The 24180-nt window shown below is 53.5% G+C and overlaps 1 protein-coding gene across 3 annotated transcripts in view; it reads right to left on the bottom strand.

The window, feature by feature from the left end:
• Positions 1-10057: 10057 nt before the first annotated feature.
• MGAT3 (beta-1,4-mannosyl-glycoprotein 4-beta-N-acetylglucosaminyltransferase) overlaps positions 10058-24180 on the bottom strand; it is a 29720-nt gene continuing 15597 nt past the window's right edge. For 2 of the 3 annotated variants that reach the window (XM_072973556.1, XM_031671759.2), the window contains exon 2: positions 10058-14805. In XM_072973556.1, coding sequence (XP_072829657.1) covers positions 13203-14804 — 1602 coding nt within the window. In that variant the 5' untranslated portion in view covers position 14805 and the 3' untranslated portion in view covers positions 10058-13202. Of the gene's footprint in view, positions 14806-16204; positions 16466-24180 lie in introns of those variants that run through there. The other variant, XM_031671761.2, reaches the window with a different exon arrangement.

Below are 24180 nucleotides of genomic sequence, written 5' to 3'. Positions count from 1 at the left end.
CTCCTGGGGGTGCTCTTCCGAGGGTATGTGGGCTGCCTTCAGAGCCACAGCATCTTGGTCCTCAGGAAGGCAGGTGATGTGTGGATCTTCTTTTGTGTGTGTGTCTGTGGATGCATGCCAGCATTGCCTTTTTGGCCTTCAAAGACTTTGCTTTCACTTCAACTTTGGGAGGACAGGGGCTTTCTTCATGTTCAGTGCCATCTTCAAGAGAAGGGTCCTTGACTTCCATTTTCACAGGATCAGTCTGGCTTGAGAATAACGGAAGGGTGCAAGGCCTAAAGCAGGGAGACTGACCTGCTGCAAAGCCCCAGGGAAGAAAGAATAGGGGCTCAGATGAGGCAGGTGGCAGTGAGGAGAGGAGTGGTCAGATCCAGGAAGTATTTGGAGGTAGAGCCATAGAACTTACTGACATGTGGGTGAGAGAGAAAAGGGTCCACCATGGCTTCAAGGTCCTACCTGAGCAATTGCCCTGCTACCTCCCTGCTCCAGCTCATTCAAGAGCAGGCTTTCCAAATTGCTAAAAGAAGCAGTTTGCCAGGGACCTAAGGTCTCCACTCGGGTGCAGGAAGACTTCCCATGACAGGGAGCCCCATTAATACTGGGGAGACCATGAGCCCCTGGAACCTCTAGGAAAGGGAGAGGCTCAGATGGGAGTCTTGAGGAGGCTTAAGATTTAGGAGCAATAGTGCATGTGGCATCTGGCATATTAGGCATTATTCCCCCAGGGCTGGCTTGGTGTGGGAGAAACACTCACACTGAGACAGCCCTGGCACCTACAGCTGCCTTTATTAAGCACCTGTTGTATGCCAGACCCTGGGCTGACTAATTTACAGATGTTGTATTATGTCTAATCCCAGCATCCCTGTTTGGTCAGCGTGATTATCCTGACGATGAAAACCGAGATAGAGAAAGGTTCAGGCATTTCTCTGAGACACTCAGGCAGCAGAGAAGCCCACTGTGGAACCCAGGTCTCTCACTCGAAAATGTGTGTTCTTGCCATTCTTCCAGGCTGTCCTACTTTGCTCTTTAAAGAAATAATTTTGTGACCCAAATAAATCTAATTGGTGACATTTCCAACTGGAAGACCAGGGGACCTGTTATATCTCTCCTGACCCTCTTGTTCTACAGAACATTATTTTTAGAAAGGAAGGAGGGAGATCCCTTGGGGGTCTACCCTTCAGATCAGCTTCCTCGAACTCTTCTTGCTCTTCAGAGGCCTCTCTCTTTTCTTCCAGACTCACAGAGCTCCTCTCTGCCTCCCAGGCTCCCACAGCAAGGGAGGTGGGGCGGTGAGGCCGACGTCTGGCCCCCACTTGCATCCATGGTGCTGAAATCTCAGGTATCAGTTCAAAAGCAATCTGTGCCTCTTCTTTTTTGGCCAGAGAATGGAAGCGCATCAGAACAGCAGACTCCCAAGAGGAGGAGTCATTTCTCCACAGTATTTGGGTTGCCCTCATAATTTAATCATACCAATACCCAAAACTGTACAATGGAATGCATTGTGAGACAGTGATTGGCACCTAGAGTCACTTATTATTTTGTCAAGTATTTGACATGCCAGTCAATTGCATGAGCAATGTATGCTTGCTTGAAATTGATCATGAAACACCTCATGTTAAGCTTCCTCTACCTGGCTTAGTGGGCTGGGCAGGCTGAGACCTGCAGGAGACGAGTCCCCAGAGGGCTATCCCTCAAGGGAGTCACCAGTGGACAGTAAGAATGAACAGTTTCTGAGCTTTCCCTGTGTGCCAGCCCCCAACCTCCATCAGCGTCCTGCGAGGATGAGACTGTCATTGTCCCAGTTACACCCAAGGAGATGGGATCTTGAAGAGCCAGAAACAGCTGGACTAGGATCTGAACTCAAGTCTGGAGCTCCAAACCATCCACAAGCTAGATGAAGTCATCCGGACAAGTGTGGAGGAAAAGGACAAGGAGGGGGGGCCCTGGGGACTCCAACGTCAAAGGCTGAGGAAGCAGAGGATGCTGGAGAAGACCAGTCAGGAGACAGGGATGACCCGGAGGCTTGCGGGGAGGAGGGTGTGGTCACAGAGGCCAGTGCCCCAGAAAGTCCACATCATCCCTCTCAGGTTAGGAGATGCTCTCTGCTGGCTGGTTCAGTGAGAGGTGGGGGCAGAGGTCCAGGGGCTAAAGAGTAAATGGAAATAGAGAGACAGTGATTTTGCTGAGAAAGGACAGAGCAAGATAAGAGGACAGTTAGGGGGCAATGAAAGCAGATTGGGTTGGGTTGGGTTGGGGATTGGCTAGTACTTGTTCTAGCCTCAAGGAGGGGAGGGAAGGAGCCAGTAGAGGAAAGAAGTTGAAAATGCCAGCGGGAGTAGGCCTTTGGTGCAGTGATGTCACAGAGCGGACTGCAGGGAGAGTGAGTCTGTGGGCCAGGTGCCTCTTTACCTGTGGGAGGAGCAGCACAGGGTGGCCCCAGGCTTCCTGAAGAAGGCAGAGAGTGAGAACCCTAAGGCCTGAGTCTTTCCAGCCATTCCCTTTACGTTGCCCGGTAAGATGCCTCATAAAATTGAGACCCTCTGTAAATGCTTGTTGCTCTGAATTGGAGGGAAATTGCTACTGGATGATAAGACAGAGGGCTCAGTCCAGCCCACCAACCCTCTGCACCCCTCCCAGGGGGACCCAGGGTGGAGTGAAGGTGCAGACGCTCTGATTCCCTGGGCTGACAGAGGAGTTGGCTGTAACAGAACATGGGGTGTGAGTGGCCATGGACCTGGAAGTCACTCTCAGAGAGCCAGCTCCCTCCTAATGGGGTTTGCTGTCTTCAGGTATCATTGATCCTGTGTTCACCAGACTAAAACTTGATACCCCTGGACAGGAGTGAGATTCCCCTAATGTCCTGAGGAGTCTTTGCTGCCTACGTTGTGCCAGATGGTGCTGAAATGGGTGAAAGAACGTAAGCTTGTTCACTGAATACTTCTCTTTGGCAGACAGCAGGAGTAGGGGGCTGGGGGCCCCGAGATGTGTGGGCTCAGAGCCCAGACCCCAGCTCCTCTGCTTCCCACCTGTGCACCTCTGAGAGTTGTAGGACTTAGGAGAAGGACCAGAAGACTGAGTCCAGTGTCCTGCCCAGAGCAGTCGCTCATGAATGGGAGGAACCCTTTCCAAATACGGCTCGTGATGGGAAAGCCATTCTCACGCCGTCCTCACATCAGACAGTCAGAAGGAAATGTCTACCAGCCAGAAGAGCAGACAACAGGAAGCAGGCAGGAGGCCCCTCTTATCGGATCAGTGAGGCAAAACCCAGAACTGTCCCCAGACTGTGCTCAGTGACTTCTAAGGTGCTGGTGACACCACTGGCAAAGCCTCCCATTGACGCAGCAGCAGGTGGGCCTCCATCCTCAGTGAGGTGGAGGGGGGTGGGCGAGCCCCAATCAAGCAGGGCAGCTGCCCTGATCTGCCAGGGTGCAGGGGTCCTTGGGGCCCGACTGTTTGGGGCCACAGCGGTGGGGCAGATATCAACACCTACTATTACTATTACTCACACAGGTTAGAGGCCTGGCAGACCAGGGCCCAAGGAAGGGCGAGTTACTATGTCAGCCTGGTGTCAGGACAATTCAGCGAGGATGTCGTGACTGCTGCCAGGCCCCGGGCAGAGTGCTGGTGGGGCTCAGCCCCACCACGTAGACAAGAAGGATGCTCCAGAGGTGTCCTCCACAGTGTTCCTCCTCAGAGCTCCAGCACCTCCTGTGCAAGTTCCGGAAACTTCACTTCCTCTATAAAAGGGGAGAAGGGGACACAGTCCTTCCCTCTGATGCGTTCAGCACTTGGACATTCCCCAGCATCACCTGCATCATTTTGTGTTATTTCCTAGGACTGGTTTTCTTTTATATTTCTAATTTTCCACGATTCTAATTTTTAGACATTTGCTTTTCCATTTTGTGACCTCTGTAGAATCTGCCTCATATCCTGGGTGGCGTCCAGGGAGAAGGAAGAAAGAGGAAGGTAGGAAGGGAAGCCGGCCCTGCGAGTTCATGGACATGCCTCCTGCTCCCACCAGGGGGCAGTGCAGCACCATGAGCAGGCAGGTGGAGCCCGGGTCCTAAATCTCAGCTGGGAGCTGCGTGCTTTTGAGCAATTTATACCCTTAATCTCCCTAAATCCTAGGCTCCCCACCTCTGATCTCACAGGCTGGAAAGTGGGAGGAGCACACCTCACCCCCCAAATACCATTCAGTTTCCAGAAGGATATACGCAAATTGCCTGGCATGTACGCAGCAGATGCTCAAAGGTTGTGTCTGGTGGTCCTTAACCTGGGACATTTCACAATGTCTGGAAACACGTTTGGCTGTCACACCTCAGGGAGTGGATTCTTGGATAGAGGTCAGGGATGCTGCTAAGCCTCCTGCAGTGCGCAGGACAGCCGTCCACAAAGAATCATCGGGCTCACAATGTCGGGAGTGCTGAGGTCCGGAAGCCTTGGTCTACTTCCAGTTAACTTTGAGCTCCTAGAAGGCAGAACATGTGTCTTGTCCATTTCTGTATCTTCCTCAAGGCCTGTCACACAGTGGTCAGTCAGTAATTGAGCGGAGGACTGAAATGAGAGGCAAATAGTGGGATGGACTTGGTGGTGGGACCAGCCAGTGTCAGACCAGAGGACGAGGTGTCATGGAGTGGGGTCGCGAACCTGACTGCATTAGCAGAGGTGCTTCCTGAGAGCTGCATGAGATTTGCAAAAACGAGACTGCCTCCTAAGCGTGCTAGTCAGGTTGCTTTCAGTGCTAGAGATCGGGGAGGACTCTTTTATAGAATTAAGCACCCCTCTGGGAGCCTTCTGCCTCAGGAAGTGGTCACATTGCAACCGCTGAATTAGGACATTTTCTGCCTCCTACAAATCTCAAGAGTGTCGTGTCTTCTTCCTCCCATTGCCAACCTGTGCCCTAGGCCTTGATCAGCTTTTGTAGAACCAAATGGTGGAAAGTCTAGAAGTCCCTTTACTGGAAGGACAAGGGACTCAAGGGCAGGGCAGATCAAGGAATGGAGATGCCTGTTATTTTTGTCTCCCTGATGGACAGTCATGTGGATGAGGGCCTGGCTTTGTCCCGTGTGATCCTCTAGAAGGCAGAGCATCCTAACGGGGGCCTGGTGTGAAGCATGCTGGGTCTTCAGAAAGGCAGCCTGGCAGGATGGGCCAGAGGTCCTAATTACGCCACGGAGACTGATCCAATGTGACAGTCAGAAGAAGTGGCGAGTCTGGGCAGGCTGGATGGATGACTGGAGGGCAGCTGGTCTTGTGGGTGAGGCCCTATGGAGGAGGACATTTGGACCATAGAATACCTACCGCCCTCAGGTGGGCAGGTGGGTTGTATGAGACAGAACCCTGGCCCTTGGGATGGCAGACTGGCGTGACCAGGGAGCAGGGTGTCAGGGAAGTAGGATGTTAGACAGCCCCGGGTTCAAATCCTGACACCTCCACCTTGGAGTGATGTTCTGTTGTTTAGTCATTCATTCCACAGACAGCCATTGAGTTGTGCCAGGGACTTTTCGGAGACAAACGCAAAAGCAGACAATTCAAAGACCACGTGGAAAAGGCAATGCTGGAGACATTCAGGTGTAATGGGAGCCCAGAGGATCAGCTCCTCACCCAGGTGTGGAGAACCTGACAACGGAGTGGAGGCTGAAAGAGTGAGCAAGTTAGGTGCAAAATGGCAGCAGAAGGTTCTGGGCAGAGAAATCATGCATACAAACTCACAGAGGGAAGTTCCCATTAGATGAGTCAGAATGCTTTTGGTTGTTCATTGCTATTAGGGAGAGTTCAAGGATGACTCCTGGATTTCCAGCTGTTGAGATTGGGAAGATGAAATGTCATCAATGGATGGAAATTACAGAACAGGGGAAGCTGAGTTCTGTTTGGCTCCTTGGTGACCTTGATACCTTAGGGGCTCATCTAACAAACAGTGGGGTCTAGGGGCCGGGCGCTCAGGAGAGAGGACTCCCTGGAGGGACTAAGCCAACCCTACCTCGGCAAGAGTCATGACTACACGCAGAGCAGTGCGCCCGGGACTAAGCCCTGGGGAGCCCCCTTAATGAAGCAGCGCAGGGTAAAAGGAGCCCGGAAGGCAACCAAGAAGGAGTGTCAGGGTGGAGGAGGAGGAAGTCACAGATGCTAAGAGAAGGCGAGTTGAGAAGGGATGCATGATCCACGTGTCAAATGCACCAGGTGAGGAAACGGAGGGGAGAACATAGTTGTGATGATGACAGTAACTCATACTTACAAAGCTCTCATAATGCTCCAGGCTCTTTCCAAGCTCTGAGCATCCTCACAGCCTAGCAGTAAAGTTTGTCCTATGAAAATCCTCATTTCACAGAGGAAGATCCAGGAGAGGGAGTTGACCAAAGGCTGGTAAAAGGCCTGATGGAGGCAGCTGAGGTTGTACCAATGGTGATATCTGTGACCCCCATTTTGGGGGGCAACCACCCCACCCTTTCAGCCAATATAGAACGGCTCTGGTTGATCTAAGCCAATCAGTATGTGCCAACCTATCCTCTCTCCGGTCTTATTGGTCAAGGGATGATCACATGACCTCATCCAAGTCAATGAGATCCAGGCCCAGGACTTTGAGAGAGAGAAGCTCTATTTCTTCTGCACTGAGTACGCAAGATGAGATGCTGTGAGGCTGAGAGTTGCGACAGCCACCTTGCAGGCAAGAGGGGTAAACCTGTCTGAGAATAAAGACAACACAAGTTGGGATGTGGAGCTGAGCTGAGCCACAGAGAAAGCTAGATGACAGTGTGACACTGAGCCCTGCCTCATGCTGTACCTGAAGGCTTTATCATTACTGAACTTTACTGCTAGCAAGCCAATAAATTCCCTTCTTGCTTTACTAGTTTGAGTTGGCTTTTCTCTCATGAACTGAAAGCAAACTGTATCAGTTACCTAGGGTCACAACTAGGCTGTGTAACAAATCATCTTCAGCTTAGTGGCTACAGCAGTTCAGCAGCATAAAAGCAATACAGCAACTCATGAGACTGGACTGATGTGTAGGTTGACCGGGAAGTTCTTCTAGCCTTGACCAGCTGGGATGTTGGGGAAAGCCAGGCTACATGTTGAGGCCACAGTGGTAATGATTTGTGTCACTGTTGATGTTTTGTCTCCGGAAGCTTTCAGCAGTGTAGGACAGGTGCTTGAAGGATGGTCTGTGATACTGATGTGGAGTTGAGCTTTTCATACACATGCTGCAGAACAGAGGTGCAAGAAACAAGGGCGGCATATGAGAGGCCAGGTTTTTTGTTTTTTTTTTTGCAGATTGTTACTCAATTTGGGTTTGTGTGGGACTTCCTTGGATCATAGTCAGGCAGTGCCTTTTTGGCAGCAGACCTCCTAGGTGATGTGGGGTCCTTCTCAGAACCTCTCCTCAGGGGGTCTGTGAGGCCGGGGGGGGGGGGGTCCTGCCTGTGTGAGGTCACTCCCTCTTATCCGGGGTGTGATCGCTGACTGACTGATAGGCTAATTCTTTTGCGTGTTATGCCTTCGTTTGTCACCAACAGTGCAGGTCAGGGCTGAGCAGGTGGGCGGGTCCCTGCAGCAGCTGCCCACCTGCTACTGGGTAGAACCGTTCAGCTGAGCCCAGTCCAAATTGTAGAACTATGAGCAAATAAATTGTTATTTTAGTTACTAAATTTCAGGGTGGTAGAAATAGACTCACAGACACAGAAAACAAACTATGGTTACAAGGGTGGAAAGTGTAGGGGAGGGATAGATTAGGAGTTTGGGATTAACAGATACATGTTACTATATATAAAACAGATAAACAACAAGGACCTACTGTATAGCACAGGGAACTATATTCAATTTCTTGTAATGAGCTGTAATGGAAAAGAATCTGAAAAAAAAAGTATGTATGTGTACATATGAGTCGCTTTGCTATACACCTGAAACTAACAATGTAAGTTGACTACACTTCAGTAAAAAATAAGAATTAAAAAAAATTCCAAGGTGGTTTATGTTACAGCAATAAATTAGCAATAGAGTAGAAGAAAACCTATTAAAAGACTATATTAATTTGAAAGAGTTAGTTTCCTGCTATAGCTGAGTCTGGGAATTCACTGGAACAGCAGGTGAGGGGCCAAGGCTGCTGGCCAGAAGGCTGGCCCTAGGCAAGGCCTTTCACTCCTTTGAGCTTTAACCAGAGATTTGTAGATGTTTCATGATTTCGGGGTGCATGGGTGGGAACTTCCAATGAGCTCCAGGATGACAGGGCTTTCGATTTGGGGGTTTTGTCTGCACACAGCTAAAGCCCCAACCTGCAAAGCGAACTGGGGGTTTTTAATGATAGGTGTTGCCTGCAGTCATCACTACTGCTCATGTCTCTCCCATCCTGATGGAGCTTAACAGGTTGCAAAGCATTTCCTTTCATTTCATTTTATCCTCTGTGTGCAGTAAAGCTTTGTATGAGTCATTTTTGTAGAGAGGAGACTGAGTTTGAAAGAAACTCTGCATTCCGCATCCCTCTCCACAAGATCACAGAGCCTGACAGTGCCCCCCACTCCTTCCTGGACGGCCAGCTGAGGGAGTGTTGCACCTACTGCTCACAGATGGAGCACAACACCAGTTTCCTGGGCTCTGAGAACTTCATGCCAGTCCTCACCTTGCCATTCTGAGGTTGTGCTTGCTGCCTGTGTTCCCCACTGACTGTGGTCCTCCCTCCTGAGAACAGGGACTGTCCTGTCTCTCGGCGCCCCATGACCCAGCATGGTGCCTGGCTCAGCTAGGAGCCAGATGATGTTTGAACATTAACACCGGCATCACCACCATCCTCTCCACCTCATCTGCTTCCTCACCTCTTCCCCTACCTTCCTTCTCCCCCTAGTGATGCTGATGGACTACGGTTTGGCAGTTAAGAGCTCAGCTTCTGGTCTCAGGCAAACTCTGCCCCTGCGATTTGCTGCCTTATTCAGTGTGTCCAAGACTCACTTTCCACATCTATAAAATGGGAGTGATGGGGAGGCAACTCTTTTAGCCCAGAGTTTGGCACAAAATAGGCATTTAATAAATAATGTCTGAAATGTTTATGGTGGTGATGATGATTCACTCTTGGACATGATTTAAAGGTTGAAAGATTGATTTCAAGTGGCAAGTGGGTCACTGTCTCCTCCTACCAGATAGACGTGGCATCTGGTCTCCTCCACTCACTTAACCCTGCACCTGCAGGCGCCTTCCTGGGCTTGGGGTGGTGTGGCCAGGAGTCCAGGCGTCTGAGTGAGGCATGTCAAGTGCTTGGCATCTTGTGGGCGCTCAGGAGGCATTAGCTGTTGCTCCAGTCCCCAGTGTCACCACTACTCTTCTTTCCCATCCCTAGCCTCCATTTCCCAATCTAGGCTTCACAGCCACCCCACAAGTGACCAAGGCCCAGTTCAAAGTGTGTCCACTCCCACCATCTTGGAGACTGTCCTTAGAAGAAAATTCTCGGAGGCTCCCTTCCCCAGGACAACACCAGGGTCCACAGTGCCTGGGGGAAGCCTCCGGGAAGCCCCGCCACATTCCACGGTCCAGGTGCCATCACAGCACAAGTCCAGGTTAACTCCCTGGGGGAGACAACTGGTCCTGGAGGCTGCCGCCCTCACCTGCCCCAGCGGGCTGGTGATAGGACCAGTGCTGGGAATTCAGATCTGACCCTGTTCTGCCACCAAGTGGCTCTGTGGCCTTAGGAGCCCTGACAGGTGTAGAGAGGAAGACCACTGAGAGCACAACGGTGGGAGAATCGCTCCCCTCTCACCAGAGGCACCAAAGTCTTCATCTAGATCCCCAAAAGGGTCCCCGCCCTCCTCAGGAGGCCTGGTGTTGCCAGGCCCAGGCCCGCTTCCTCCTTCCTTCTGTGCAGAACTGTCCAGCACCCTCCTTTTCTGGCCCGTTTCCACCAGTGGGAGGGACAGATGCTCCCTAAAAGATTCCAAAATGTCCCCCCTTCTCCTCACTGGCTGTCCAGTCCCGAGGAAGACTCACAGCCCACTGACTCAGAAAGACCAAAGCCACCCACTTGTACCCCTCCTGCCCTAGAGCACCCCCAAATCAGCCATGCACACATATCCTTCAGACTTTGTAGCTGTTTTTATTATTAATATTATCTTCTCCTTTAAGCATCCCTTTAAGGGTGAAATGAAATCCAACCATTTACAGAGAAAATGATTTCAGAATGTACATATTGATTTTCCCATACAAAAAAAAATACTATTATTATTATTGGTGTCCTTAAATTATACATTTTCCAGGGCCCTGCCTGCTGCTTGGGCAAGTCCTGTCTCCCCACCCCAACTGTCACCTTTGCCCCCAAAGCTCTCCCACGCCTGCCTGTGGGAACCAACATGACCCGAGGGTGGGCTGGGCCTCCTTGAGTTTGGAGGTCATAGGGCCAATGGTTCCCAGGGAAAGAAAGCTGGCTATGGTGCTGGCCAGCAGTGCACTGGTGCTCACATTCACAGCTTGGTCTCCCTTCATCCTGGGGGAGTGGCCTGGGGCTTCCCTGCCCCCGATATTCCCAGTGTATGATGTGATTATAAGTGAAACTCTTCAACCCCATGCCTTGCCCCGCCACACAGCTGTCCTCTCCACTCCATGGCCAGGCCTCCACTTGGCACTGACCATAAACGTGCCTGGCCCTCCTGGGTCTGAGAGGGAAGGTGGGGCCTGGCAGTTCTGAGCTCCTCCCCTCTTCCTTCCCCTGCCCCTGAGCTGGTGAACTGGAAGGCAGCCTGAAACCCTTGCCAGCCTGAAGAGGGGCATCCCTGCAGCGGCTGAGGGTGCCAGGGGCATGGGGTGAGGAAGCTGACAAGGAGGCACGAGTCAGGAGCCCCCAGAGACTGCCCGCCCAGGGGGTGAGCAGAGGGGGCTGGGGACGGCAGGCCCTGGCCTGGGCTGACCCAGAGCCACAGGGACACCCTGACCTCTTGAGCCATTTTTCGGCCCCAAGAGGGACCAGAGAGGGGTTGCTGCTGTAATTCCAAGGGAGGGGTTCCCTCGGGACACCCCTTATACAGGAGGAGGAGTGGGGGCAATAGAGCCCCCCAGCCTGCTTCATGCCTGCCCTCTAGAGGCTGCTCTGCGGCCAGCGCCCACACCACACCCATGCCGGGCATTTCCCCAGACAGAGCTGTGGCAAAGGAGACACCCTCCTCTCCCGGCCCATCAGGAAACCCCCAATAAAACACCCGAGAAAGTCCCAGCTGGAGGCTGGGGGCCTGAAGTGAAAGGACGGGGCTGGGAGGGAGAGGGGTCTCAGCTGTACAGCCCTCGGGTCAGGAGGATTCTCATTCCTTGGACTGAAAGACAGAGAGACAGATGGACCCTGCATCCCCATTAGCCTTGCATTCCAGGCTCCCCAAGTTGCTTCCCCAAGTTCCAAGTCATTTGAGGAGTTGCAGGAGGTGTGGCCACAGGCTCCAGGCCCCGGGGACGGGGCGGCCTGGGCCCTGTTCCCACACCTGCACACAGGCATATATGTACAGGGACACACTGACACAGACACGTACAAGCCCACAGCAAGCATGCACCCATGCCCATAAATACACACACACGCACGAACATGTACCACTCCACAGGCGGGCTCTGCATCCTGGCATCACAGGTAAACATCTGAGGGGGCTTCCGAGAGGGGGCATCCCACCCTGCCCACAGCTGCAGGCTCTCACCGCACCCTGGCCCTGGGCTGGCAGTGAGGGGGGCAGCAGCAGGCTGTTTCAGGGACTCTGAACATGAGAGCAGGATCCTATGACTACAACAGTCATTGCTACCCTCTCTCCCCCTCCCCCTGTGCCAGAGATGCTCCTTGTCCCCATATCCATCCCCTTCCCCTCCTCCTTCCTTTAATAAAAGAATGGGGCAGCCCAGATGAAAACTACTTTTTCCAGCTTCCCTTGCAGCTACTTGTGGCCATGTGACTAAGTCCTGGCCAGTGAGATGCGATCAGAAGTGACTGTGCCATCTCTGGCTTATGCTCTTAACAGAAAGGGTGTGCGCTTCCCATGCCTTTTTCTGCTTCCCCAGGACATGCAGCCACATGTGATGGTGGGAACTGGAGCAACCACTCTATCCAGAATGGGAAGCTGTGATGAAAGAAGGCAGAGCTGCCCTATGAGATCCAGACCATCTCCCTTTAAAGAGTTAAGTTAGAAACAAGCTTCTGTCTTGCTTAAACCACTGTACTCTGGGGTCTCTAGTTACAGCAGCTTAGAATCTACTCTGAAAAATACATCCCCTGCCCCTGTGAGGCAAACTAAGGAATGAGATGACATACAACTGGCTTTAAGGTCCCCCTTGGGCCCAGGGCATCCTAGTGGCCCTTTCCTGGCCCCTAACCAGCCCCAAGAAGGGGCACATGGGTGACTCCACCTGAGACAGTGGAAAGCTGGGGCTGTGGGTTCCAGTGGGAAGGGGTGATGGGGAGCCTCCTCCCCAGAGGTCTGACCTACTAAGCTGGCTGATGGTCCCATCCCGCCCTGAGAACTGAACTCCTGGCCTTACAAAGATTGGGTGGGCAGCCGACAAGACAGTGAGATATAAAGTAAGAAGGAATGTCAAGGCCAGGTTTGGAACCAAAGGCTTCCCCAGGCCCCACACCTGTGTCAGCTTGGGAGGGGCTAGGGAGCACAGGCACCATCCCGCACAGTGTGTATGTGGGGCAGGTGGGTGGCGTTCCTGCTCCCTCCGGCCCAGAACTCCTGAGGACACTAGAGAGCACCCATCAGCTGGATGCCACTTTTCATGCTCTCCCACCTGGGTGTCCCCTCTTCCTCCTGGACCCAAATGCACCTATTTACAGAGCCCTGGGATCTCCTGGCATCCACCCTTTCCCACTACGGGTCCAAAGCCCCAGGAGGCCAAATGGTAGGCTTCTCCTCAACAGGAAGGCAGCTCTGCTCAGCTGCCCCGGTAGTTCCTGCAGGCTCCCTTCCCCACCCTGCCCGCCCTCCCCTGCTCCCCAGTAACCGTCATGCACTCTCTGTTGGCCCCTCCTGGCCATAGCACTCTTAGTGAGTGGAAGGGCCTGCTCTCCTCTCCTGACAAGGATGTTTTCTGAGCCCACAGGCCTGACCCTGGATTCACAAGGGCCGGAGGAGGGAAGACTCCCCTGCCCATCCATGCAGGGTCCTCACAAGAACCACCCAGACTGCAGAAGGAGGCAGAAAGGTAACAAGAGGGGCAGCCGTGACCCTGACTCTGCTGCTGGCCCTGTAAGATCATGCACCCTAGCCTTCAACCACGTCCAACTTGCCCCTGGCCAGTGGCCTTCCCTCAGGACCCTTGTTCCTCCGCCCACCTGCCGCTGTGCTCTTGGGTTCCTGGTAGGGGTTGTCCAGCAGGTAGCGGAACTGGTCATAGTTCTTGAGCAGGTACTTAGGGGCGTACATGTGTTCGCTGGGGTTGGCCGGCGGGTACTCCTGCTGTGTGCCGTCGAACCAGCCCCCCGTGCGGATCAAGCCCCGGATGTAATTGAGGTCCCGCTTGTCCTCGTAGTCACCCCAGCGGGGGAAGTCGCCGTTCTGGGCGGACACGAGCTTGAAGTAGATGCCCTCGGGCGTGAAGCACCAGGAGCAGTGCCAGCCGGCGAAGTGCAGGGGGCTGCCCAGAGACCACTGCACCAGGATGTGGCCCGTGCGGTTCTCGTACTGGCGGAAGTTGGGCATCGTGTAGTACTGACGGCGGCGCAGGCGGATGCCGTCCAGCCCGTACACCGTCTGCAGCATGTCCACCGTGCAGCCCGACACCACCTCCAGGGTGCCCGGCTGCTTCCAGAAGAAGCCGTACAGCGACTTGCGCATGTGGAAGGCGAAGGGCTCCGTCCAGCCGTCGTAGAGCTTGAGGAAGAGCACGCCGTCGCGCGCGGGGATCTCGTCGGCGTCGTCGATGATGAAGACGTCGTCGGGCCGCAGGTTGCGCAGCCGCGACACGCCGTCCTGCGTCAGGAAGGTGCGCAGGTAGTCGTCGGCGATCCAGCCGTCCTGCCGCCCGCCCAGCGGGAAGTGGTCCAGGAAGACGTAGAGCACCTTGTGCCGGATGTACTCGAAGGTGCCGTTGGTCAGCATCTCGCGGAACTTGAGCGGCCGCGGCTCCCCGTAGGCGGTGAAGTTGGACTCGCACACCACGAAGGCGTCCACCACGTCGCCCAGCTCGTGGAAGCGCACGTCCAACAGGTCGAACTCGTGGTTGATGTTGATGGCGTTGATGACCCGCCGCGGCACCTCCCTGGGCACCAGGCGCTCCTTGGTGGGCAGATTGGAGTACTGCACCACGGTGGGCACGCCGCAGCTCGGCCCGTGCCAGCCCGGCAGGCACACGCACTCCACCCACTTGCGCCGCCCGCCACGGCCCCCCGACCGCTCCCGGGTGCTCAGCAGGTGCCGGGCCGGGCCCCGCGCCGACGAGCCTTCGCCCGCTTCCGCCTTGTCCTCTGGCCGCCCCGATGGGGGCTTCTCCAGCATCTTAGTACCTGGCTTGAAGCAGACGCCTCCCGCTTTGGTGCGGACGAAATACTCGGTGGTGTCCTCGGGTAGCACAAAGTTCATCCGGTGGAGTTCCTCGGCGGCCTTGCTTGGTGACAATGGCTGCAGCAGGGGCGAGTGGGAATAGAGTGGGGTTCGCAGCAGGTCGGGGCTACCTGGCTCCGGGCTAGACTGCGGTGTGACCGGGGCATTGTTCCAGAAGAAACTGGAAACCAGATTAGGGCTGAGTGAGGCCAGTTCTCGGGGAAAGGTGACATAGGACAGGGTCTTAAAGAAGTGCAGAAAGGAGATGAGGCACAGGCCGGCCATACAGAACATGAGAAAGAGCTTGTAGCGTCTCATCTTCATCCTGCAGGAGAGAGGGAGAGAGCAGATGGGTCACGGGTCTGCAGACCCGGGCAAGGGGAGCCTGACGCTCTTCTCCTAAGGAACGGGCTGGGGAGGCCTTTGCTGCCCCCGTGCTTGGGAATGTCGTGGCCAGTGCCTGGGGCCCCTGCATGAAGTCACCTCTAGGTGACTCCTCCAGGAGCCAAGCCTGTGAGTCTAACTCACTGTACCAAGTACCCCCGGAAGGCCCAGCATCCAGGAAGCCCCTCCTGGCTCAGGACCCCTCCTGCTCCCACAACTCTTCCCCTCCCAGACCACCAGGTCACCACACATCCCCCTCTGCAACCCGCTCCTCCACCTGGCCCACCCAACCCTGACAGTACCAATTGCATTGTTAGGCTTTGCTCCAAGAACAAAATGCATCCTGGGAAAGCTCAACCCTGCAGTAAAGAATCTGCCCCAGGGGCCTTACAGGCCCCAAGAGAGGGAGGGAGCGGCTGCAGGCTGCTGACGACATGGGGTCCCTTCCCTGTAATGCTTGGGGTGCTTTCCTGGTCTATCTGTCCATCTATCTGTCTCTTTAGCTATCTTTTTTGTGGCTATATTAACAAATCTTTTACGTACCTTTTTCACTGAAAAAAATTCACAGGTTTCAAGTGAACATTTTTAAGTCTAACATATTTATAGAACAAAATTAAGTAAGCGTTCCCCTTCATTACCCCACGCCAGGCACTAGACTGATACCTAGGCATAAGTAGTTCATTTGTTTGAGGTATAGCCATGGTTTTACATGCTATATTTTTGTTCTCAGTTTAATATTTTTCGTGAATACTATCATATTGGACACTATGTCCAATCAAGTTGTTTTCCTCAATCAATGACAGATTAAAGAGATTTTCGTATCAGTAGAAATAAATATACCATTTCCTTTTAAATCTCACATAATATTCCATGGTCATTTGGAATGAATCACTATTTATGAGGGATCCATAAATATAACCATTCTCTATTCATTAACAGTTTAATTTATTAATTAGTTTATGGCTGTGGAATGGACAGCCTTGTATATTGTTTATAATTTTAATAAACTTTCTATGTTAGAATATTTATAGTTTATTAGGAAAACTTGCAAAGATAGTACAAAGGGTTCCCTTACACTCCTCATCCAGTCTTCCCTAGTGTTAACACTTTACTGTCCATGGTACGAGGTCACTAGAAGGGAAAGGGCACATTACTATTAACTAAACTCCATACTATCAACTAAACTCTCTGTGCAGCAAGAGAGCACTTCTGACTCTAACGATACAGCCCAGGAAGGTGGGCAGGCAGGCCAGGAGGTTACACCCATTTGGCCAAATCAGACCAGTGACTTGGTTGGGGTGAGCTACTGAGTCACAGGAGGGGCTAGGACAGAAACTGACCTTCGGCATCCAGTGTTTCCATTTCCCCTTCTGGTAGATCCCTGTGAGCAGGACACTGTCCTTCTTTCCCTCAAAATGTTCCTTTCTGTGTCTTCTTACGTCTCTGCTTCTTTCTCCGGGTCATTTGGGTGCCTTCCTGCCATACTCTCCCCTTCATTTCCTAACTTAAGCGAGGCTCCTCACCATTCTGAACCTCAGTTGATACATCTGTGAAATGGGTACAGAGTGCCTGGTATGCAGCCAGTGCCCAATAAACTTTCGTTTCTTTCAAAGCTTGGGGCTGGGGGAGTCCAAAATAATTTTCTCTAAGCTGCATGGTCATAAGCGCAGAATCATGAAATGTTTGATTTAGAACAAATTTTAAGGATCATCTCCTCCAGCCCTTTCATGTTGTAGAGGAGGACCATCGTTCCCGGCCTCACCTTGGGGAGGAGTCCTGAGCAAGCTAATGAGGAACAGTGGAGCTGCCAATCCCGCCAGCCAGGGTGGTACTTGTGCTATCAGATCCCAGATGTCCCACCTCCTCCAGTTTATGTTGACCCCCTGCAGGGGATGGCACAGCTGACTGCAGGCAGGCTGGACAATCAAGAGTGGGGGCCTGATCCCTGCTAAATGTCAGCGGTCCCAGGGCAGTGATAAGGCTCGTCTCCACTGGTTTTTAGGAAGGCTGGAGGCAAGGCTGCTCCTTGGCAACACTTTGAAGTGGATCTTCCAGGCTCCTCGCCCCACAAGGGATTCCAGCCCTGCTCTGGCAAAGTGAGACCAGGCAGACCAGGCCAGCAGGGTGAGTGGAAGTGCAAAGGGCCAAGGCCCAGCAGGAGCCGGCAAACAGGAGCTCTTGCTGGGGCAAAGACCAGGCATAAGGCAACACTGCAAACTGAGGTCAGCACAGCAGAAGCCTCCAGAGTGACCTGCCCGAGGGCTTTCAGGACCCAGCAAGGCAGCCCTGATCCTTCTGGTGTATTATTTTTCCCCACTTGGAGCCTCTCTTTGTGGGGCACCCCATTCTCAGCCCTTGTTGGACTGAACTGGCTATGAGCTGTAAAGGGCATGCCCAGGGCAGCCACTCAGACTGAATCCCCCAGCAGCAATGAACAAAGGCCTCAGGAAGGTATGAGAAACTCAGGGAGGAAAGTGAATACCCTGCTTAGAGTAAAGGGCCCCTATGGCCCTGACGAGGTCACAGTGACCCAGCTGCTCCCTGTCTAGGCTGGCCTTCGGGATTTGGTTACACCTGGCCACCTGTACCCTTTGGAGGACAGACTCACCAGTGTCTGGATCCCCCTCTTAATCACTGGGGCCTTCAGGGTGAGGCCACTTGGTGAGGCCCCAGCATAGCTTGCTGCCAAGGATCATGGAACTGAGTGTGTCTCCCTCATCGCTTAGGCTGCTAGGAGGCTCAAATACTCATGGTGGTTGGCCCAGAGCAAGTCAGTGCCTCACAGCCATGTGTTCTGGGACACCTTCACTCACGGCTGCCTGTGGTTTTTCAACTCCTACTCTTCTTGGCCTGATCCCTTTTTATCTTACCTTTAAGTAATTTGATAAGCGCTTCAAATACATTTTTTTAGACTGAGTGGCATATAAAGAAGAAACTGAATAAATAAAATAAGCACCAGCACCCAGGGTCTCCTGTAAGTCTCATCCACACTAGGAGGATGAGGATTATGATCACCCTATTTTTACAGATGTGGAAATCGAGACTCAGAAAGATGACGAGACTTTCCCCAAAGGACATTAAGAAGGTGGCCGAGCCAGGACCTGAACATACATTCTGTGCCCAAGCCAGCCTCTCCCTCCTTATAGGTGAGACCACAGCCCTGCCTGATTCAGGTGGCCTGGCTATGGGCTAAAGCCATGGAACGAAATTAGGCCCCAGCTCCAGCATTTTCACCTGTTATAAAGCGTCATTGGGAACAATAAAGCTGATAGTCGCTGACACTTAACAGGCCAGCTACTGTCCTGGGCACATTACATGCACATTCTCACTGAATGCTCCCAACACAAAGCAGGTACCACTGTCATCCCCATTTATGGATGAGGAGGGTGCGGCCAGAGAGATGACACAACTTGCTCAGTGACACACAATTAGTTATTAAGGGTCAGACTCAATTCTGTGGGATCAATAGTCAAATTTCACCCAGTGGTAAAGCTGTCCTGGGCCCCTTCCATCTCCAAGTTCAATTCAAGTGGGGTGATAGGGGCCCCATAGAGAATCCACCGGGGACCAGTGAAGACAGCCAGTGGATGGAACAGCCATCAGTGCATTTGACCCACACAACCCCCCACAGGGTGTCTCCCAGTTTGTCTCCCCCATTCTCTCAGCCACTATTTACTGAGAGTTTGCTGGGTACCAGGCACCGCACTGGCCCCAGGAGCCATGAGACAAGGCCAATGAGAACCCCCGCCCTGTGGGGCAGGCATGGGGTTGGTGGGGCAACTAAAATTAAATGAATCCAATCATATCATACTTAGAAAGAGTCGTCCTCTGGAGAAAAATAAAACAGGGTAAAGGATAGGAGGCGGCAGATTTGGGGACAATTGGGTGATCAGGGCAGGCCTCACTGAGAAGAGTGAGACCAGAAGACAAGGGTGCAGGGGCAGCAGATTCCAGGCAGAAGAACAGCCAGCACCCAGGAGAGCATCTGCTGTGAGTGAGGAGGGCAGAGCGAGGGAGATGGATGGACCAGATCACACAGGGCCTGGGACTGTGGCTGGAAGCACGGCTTTTGCAGGGGGATTCTGAGCAGAGCCTCCGGTTTGAACAAGCTCACCTGGGCTGTTCTGCAGAGAACAGACTGTCACTTCAAGAGCAGAGCAGGGAGAGCATCAAGGAGGCCACTGCCCTGCCTGGGCCAGAGGCGGAAGTGCAGGAAGCGGTGGGATTCTGCAAGATTTGTCAATGACCTGGATGTGAAATGTGAGCGAGGAGTCAAATTTAGTGTCTCTAGGGCCTGAAAGGTGGACCAGCCTTTGACTGGGGTGGAGTCCACCCCTCAACAGCCTCCATGGAGATGGTAAACGGCAGAGCTGGGCTTCAAGGCAGCTCTGTGTCTGCAGGGTCCTCTAAGTGCTACCCTGCCCACTTTAAATGTGACACCGGATTGGAGAGACCAAAACACAGCCCCAGCCTGTCCCCATGCTCGCCATGCTGAGCCCGTCTCCCCAGAAGTCTGTCTCTCCCGCTGGACAGACAGCTGGAACAGCAGGTTATCAACAAGAGCACCTACGTCGTCCTGGGCCACCTCCACGTGCTCACTGTCACTTGCATGTACACTGACTTTAGAACCTAACCAAACAGTTCAAATCCTGGCTCTGCCATTTCCTATCTGTGTGGCTTTGGGCAGGTTAATGATCTTCCTCCTTTTTCTCATCTATAAAATGAGGGTTCAATAATAATCCACGTCAAATGCCTAGCACAGAGTAAGTGCCCAATAATCTTTAGCTCTTCTTGTTGCTACTGTCATTTCCCCACCTGGAAGAAAAGTAGTGAGAGCCTTCAGGTGGGGGTGCAGCTGGAGCAAAGGCTCAGAGGTGGGGCCCTGGCAGGTGCTGTCTTGTTTAAGAGCAGCAAGGGGTGGAGGGAGGGTCCTCAAGTGGAGCAAGTGGAATCCGGACAGAGCCTGAGCCTGACGCGGGCTGGGCTGGGAAATGGTACCCTACTTCCTGGTGCTTCAGGGAAGAACCATGAGGCTCGCTGGGAGCCTCCCTAGAATGACGCCCCCCCCCACTGCCCACTCCACACATACTCTGTGAGTTGCACCCAACCCCAGGGACCCGGGGTCTCCTGTGTGGAGGTTGGGGGGTGGGATGAGCTGGGTGCTTCCTGGTAGTCAGATAATCATGGATGCAGGAGGCTGACTCTGAGCCAGGATGGTGGCAGGGCCAGCCCACTCTGGGCCTCCTGTTCCTGTGGCCATGCCCAGAAGGTTCCAGCTGGGCAGATTTTCTTCTTTCTCTCCCTCTTCCCACTTCTCCCTTCTTGTGACCTCTTTCTTTGGGCTCTGCTTGATAAGCTTATGAGATGAGAGAGAAGGAAGCAAATGAGCCCAAACCCCACCACCCAGCCATGACCCTGGGGTCTGGGCTCAGGCTGAGTCCAGTGGGGTCTCCTGGCCAGAGAGAAGACAGATGCTCCCTGGAGGCTACGGGCTGTAATTCTGGGACTGGCCAGATGGGCAGCAGCCTCCCAGGTGCAGGCACACCCTGACAGCTGTCACCAGGGTGACGGGAGGCTCCCGTGGAGCTCTCCGTGGTCCTGAGTTCACGTGCGCTGACCAGGGTCCTAGCTCAGGCCTGGGGTGTCCTTGGCCCTTGGTCCTGGCCCCTGCCAGCCTCCTCTGTGATTCAACAGCTCCTGTCCTACAGGCTACTTCCCCTATCTGCCACCCTCAGGCCCCCTTCCCCACCTGCCTCACAAGACCTGATCCCTGGTGTCCTCAGCTCTGCGACAGCCACAGGGCACTCCTCTGACTGGGAGAAGGGGCCAGCTGTGGTCTCTGTCCAACAGCGAACAGCTCCAACACCTACTAGGTGCTCGGGGCACCCTTGGATATCCATGGGGGAAACCTTGGAGGTTGCACAGCCCACCCTGTCTCCACTCCTGGCAGGAAACGGCCCATCTACAACCCCAACCCAAGAGTACCTTCATATGGACCCGCACCATCTCTCCCTCTGCTTCAAAGGGCATCTTGACTTTGAACTTAAGTCTGCTTTCCACTCCATCCCGGTCCTGCCTCATGTTACTCCAGGACTCTGCCTGGCTTTGTGAGGAGGAGGGGGCGGGGGGCAAGGCACCTTTGCAGCAAATTCTGTTGTGCTCAGCAGCCCTAAACACATAGTGGAGGCCAGTGGTTATGATGTCGGATCTGAACACTGCCTCTGACCTTGGCAAGTTACTCCACAATGCCTCAGTTCCCCTTCTCCATAAAATGAAGGTATAACAGTTCCTATCTCATGAAGTTGCTGTGAGAATCAAATGAGTTAATCCACGCAAAAGGCTAGTAATTGTGCCTAAGCATACAGCTGGTGCTCAGTGAGCACTGGCCTCCATTGCTACTGGAAGTCAGGAGGATTTGGTTTGAATCCTAGTGCTGTAACTTACTAGCTGTGGGATCTTAGGCAAGTTACTTAGCCTCTCTGAGCCTTGGTCTTCCCAGATATAGAAGGAAGATAGACTCTCCCTGCAGTCCTGTGGGAGACTTGGATGAACCATAGTACCAAAGCATCTTGTATTGGAGCCTGGCATTTTGTAGATGCTCTAAAAATGCCTGTTTCCTTCCATTTGGGTTTCCTTGCCAGATGATCAAATGCAGATGACCTCTCTAAATGTGGTAGGCCTTGCTCCTGGCCAGCTTTGTTAAAGGACTGGGCCAACTGGGGGGCTGCTTACTACTGACTGGCACCCATCACCTTGTAGGGCATTCTCAGTGACTCATTTGGCTTGCAGAACCAAGGCCAGACCTGAGAAATCTGGAGCCCCATGGAAGTTTGAAGAACTCATCCAAACCTTCACCCCAGGCCAGTGCCCCTGCCAAGTGCCCACCTGGCCTTTGCTTGTCCAGTTGTTAGTGACGCCCATTCCATTTGGGCTGATAGAAATTCTTCTTCCTATTGGCCTAAATCAGCCTTCTGCTACTGCTTCCAGTTTCTTCCATGGGGTTAATTAAGCAGAGCCGATCAGCATCTCAGGCATCACAAGAAAGCAAATACCTCCCCAACAATTCCGGGACTAAATAAGGGTCCTTCCAATGTGAGGTTCCATAACCTCACATGCAGAGATGGGCAGAGGAGGTGGCTACCGAATATGATAGATTTCAGAGTTCTGGTAAGAACTCTGAAAACTCTGAAACAGCAAGAAATAGCTGACGCTGTGTTTATTCCTTCACCTCTCATTGTTTTATTCATTCCTTTGGTTCATATCCATCAGGCAGGCTCCACAAGGGACAAGCCTACAAGCAGGGGTTACTCTACAGCCAGCACATCATCCAGGCTGCTAGCGGACATTTACTCAGGACCTGCCATGAGCCAGGAGCTGCCGATGCATGGGCTGGAGAGAAATTAGGGGCCAATTCATGGGGCCAACACTGGAGGAAGGTATGTGTGTCTCCATTTTGCAGATAAGGAAACAGAGGCTTCAAGAGGTTAAGCTACTCACTCATCCATCCAGAGCTTGTGGGAATGAAGCAGATGGAAACCGAGATTTCCCAAGCATCCTGCACCTCCTGACAGGCAAACCTGGGGTCCAGTGGGGCTGCAGACTTGGGAGTCCTGCCCCAGGCTGAACACAAATGGCTTGGCCGAAGGAGGGTCTGGTGTACCATGACCCTCAATTCCCAGGAATTCTAGGCCCAGGCTGTCCAACACACCAGCTACTAGCCACACGTGGCTACTGAGCACTTGAAATTGACAGGAAATTGTAACTAATTAATAGTTTAAATTTTAGTTTTAATAGCCACGTGTGGTGGTGGTCACTGCATTGGACTGCACAGGTTTAGACTGAACATGGAGAACAGAGGCAGGGAGCCGGGTCTGCTGCATCAGCCCCGTGGGAGCAGTGGAGGAGGCAGCGGGAGGAGCTGAGGGGAGGATGTGCATCAGGACAGCAGGGGTGCTGGAGTGAGGAGGCAGCCTGGCGCGTCCAGCCTGGCACACAGGGCCTTGGTGAGGGATGGTGGTGAGCTATTACTGAGGCACTTGCTAAATACTGGTTGATGGAGGGAGGAGGGACACAGCTCTGAGGGGCCGCCTGACATCCCGGGGCCAAGAGCTGGGCCTGAAGGTGGGACCCAGGGAAAGTCTGCGAAGGAGGAAGAGCAGAAACAGAGTCGTGAAGGACAAGCTGGTGCAGGTGGTCCGTGTGAGGCCAGGACATACACTGACCCAAGCCTGGGTCTGGGGCCTGGACTTTGTTCTGCACAGAGGCCACCTGAGACAGTTTTCAGACCCTGCAGCCAGACGGCAGGGGTTCTCCATTTCCCTGGGCCTCAGCTTCCTCATCAGTGAAATGGGGATGTGAGGGTATCCACGTCACAGGACTGTGGGGAGGAGTTCACATATCTAAAGGGCGCGGAACAAAGAGGTCTGAGTCAAACATCTGGTGAGGGGCACGTGGTGAACGCCGTCACAGGAGGGAGACCAAGGCATCTGAGGTCGAAGCAGAGACTCTGGAGTGGTCTGGGGAGAGGGGCTCGACACAGAGACATACAAACATCCCACAGAAAGGGCTCTGTGGGCACAGGGAACAGGTGCTCCCAAATCAGGAACCCCTCAAGGTACCCCAACCCTGATCCCAACCCTAAACCCCTGCCTGAGTGTGACTGGGGGTCACCAGACTGAGGGTCCTGTCTCCTCCAACCCCTGCTTCTGCCCTGTCACAGCAAACTTCAGGTGCTATTGGCCATGTCCCCTGCCTTGCCCACTTCCATCCCACACTGTGAGTTTTCCAAGCCTGTGCTCCCTGCGTCCAACCTGGGGCCCAGCCCAGACGGATGTTCAGTGAATGTCTGGGGCACGCCAGACAGACAAGCTCTAGGGTGGAATTTCAGGCACAGGGATCTGGCTGTGTCTCCAGCAGAGCCACACAGTCGTGGACTTGACCCTGTGGGCACTGGGCCAGGGTGGAGGGAAGGCACCCAGGGGCTGTGAGCAGGTCTTGGGGAAATGTAAGGATTGCGGTTGGGCTGCTGGTGCCTCTGCCCTGTCCTGGGGTGGGTGGAGAGAGCAGTTCAGCCCTGGGTGTGGAGCTGAAGGAGCCGCAGGGAGCAAGATGGGGAGATGAGGTCCTCACAGAGCTCAGTCCAGTGGAGGGACAGAGGACAAATGAGAAAACCGACCAACAGAGGATGCCAGCTATCAGGGAGGACCTCCCGAGGCGAGGACATTTCACCTGAGACCCAAGGTCGAGAAGGAGCCATCTCGCAGAGTGGAGACGGTATGCCAGGCATCAGGTGAAGGGCACAAAAGCCTGTGTGTCA

The sequence above is a fragment of the Vicugna pacos genome, chromosome 12, assembly GCF_048564905.1.
Source record: "Vicugna pacos chromosome 12, VicPac4, whole genome shotgun sequence".
Taxonomy (NCBI): Eukaryota; Metazoa; Chordata; class Mammalia; order Artiodactyla; family Camelidae; genus Vicugna; species Vicugna pacos.
This window is presented reverse-complemented; position numbering and strand designations above follow the sequence as displayed.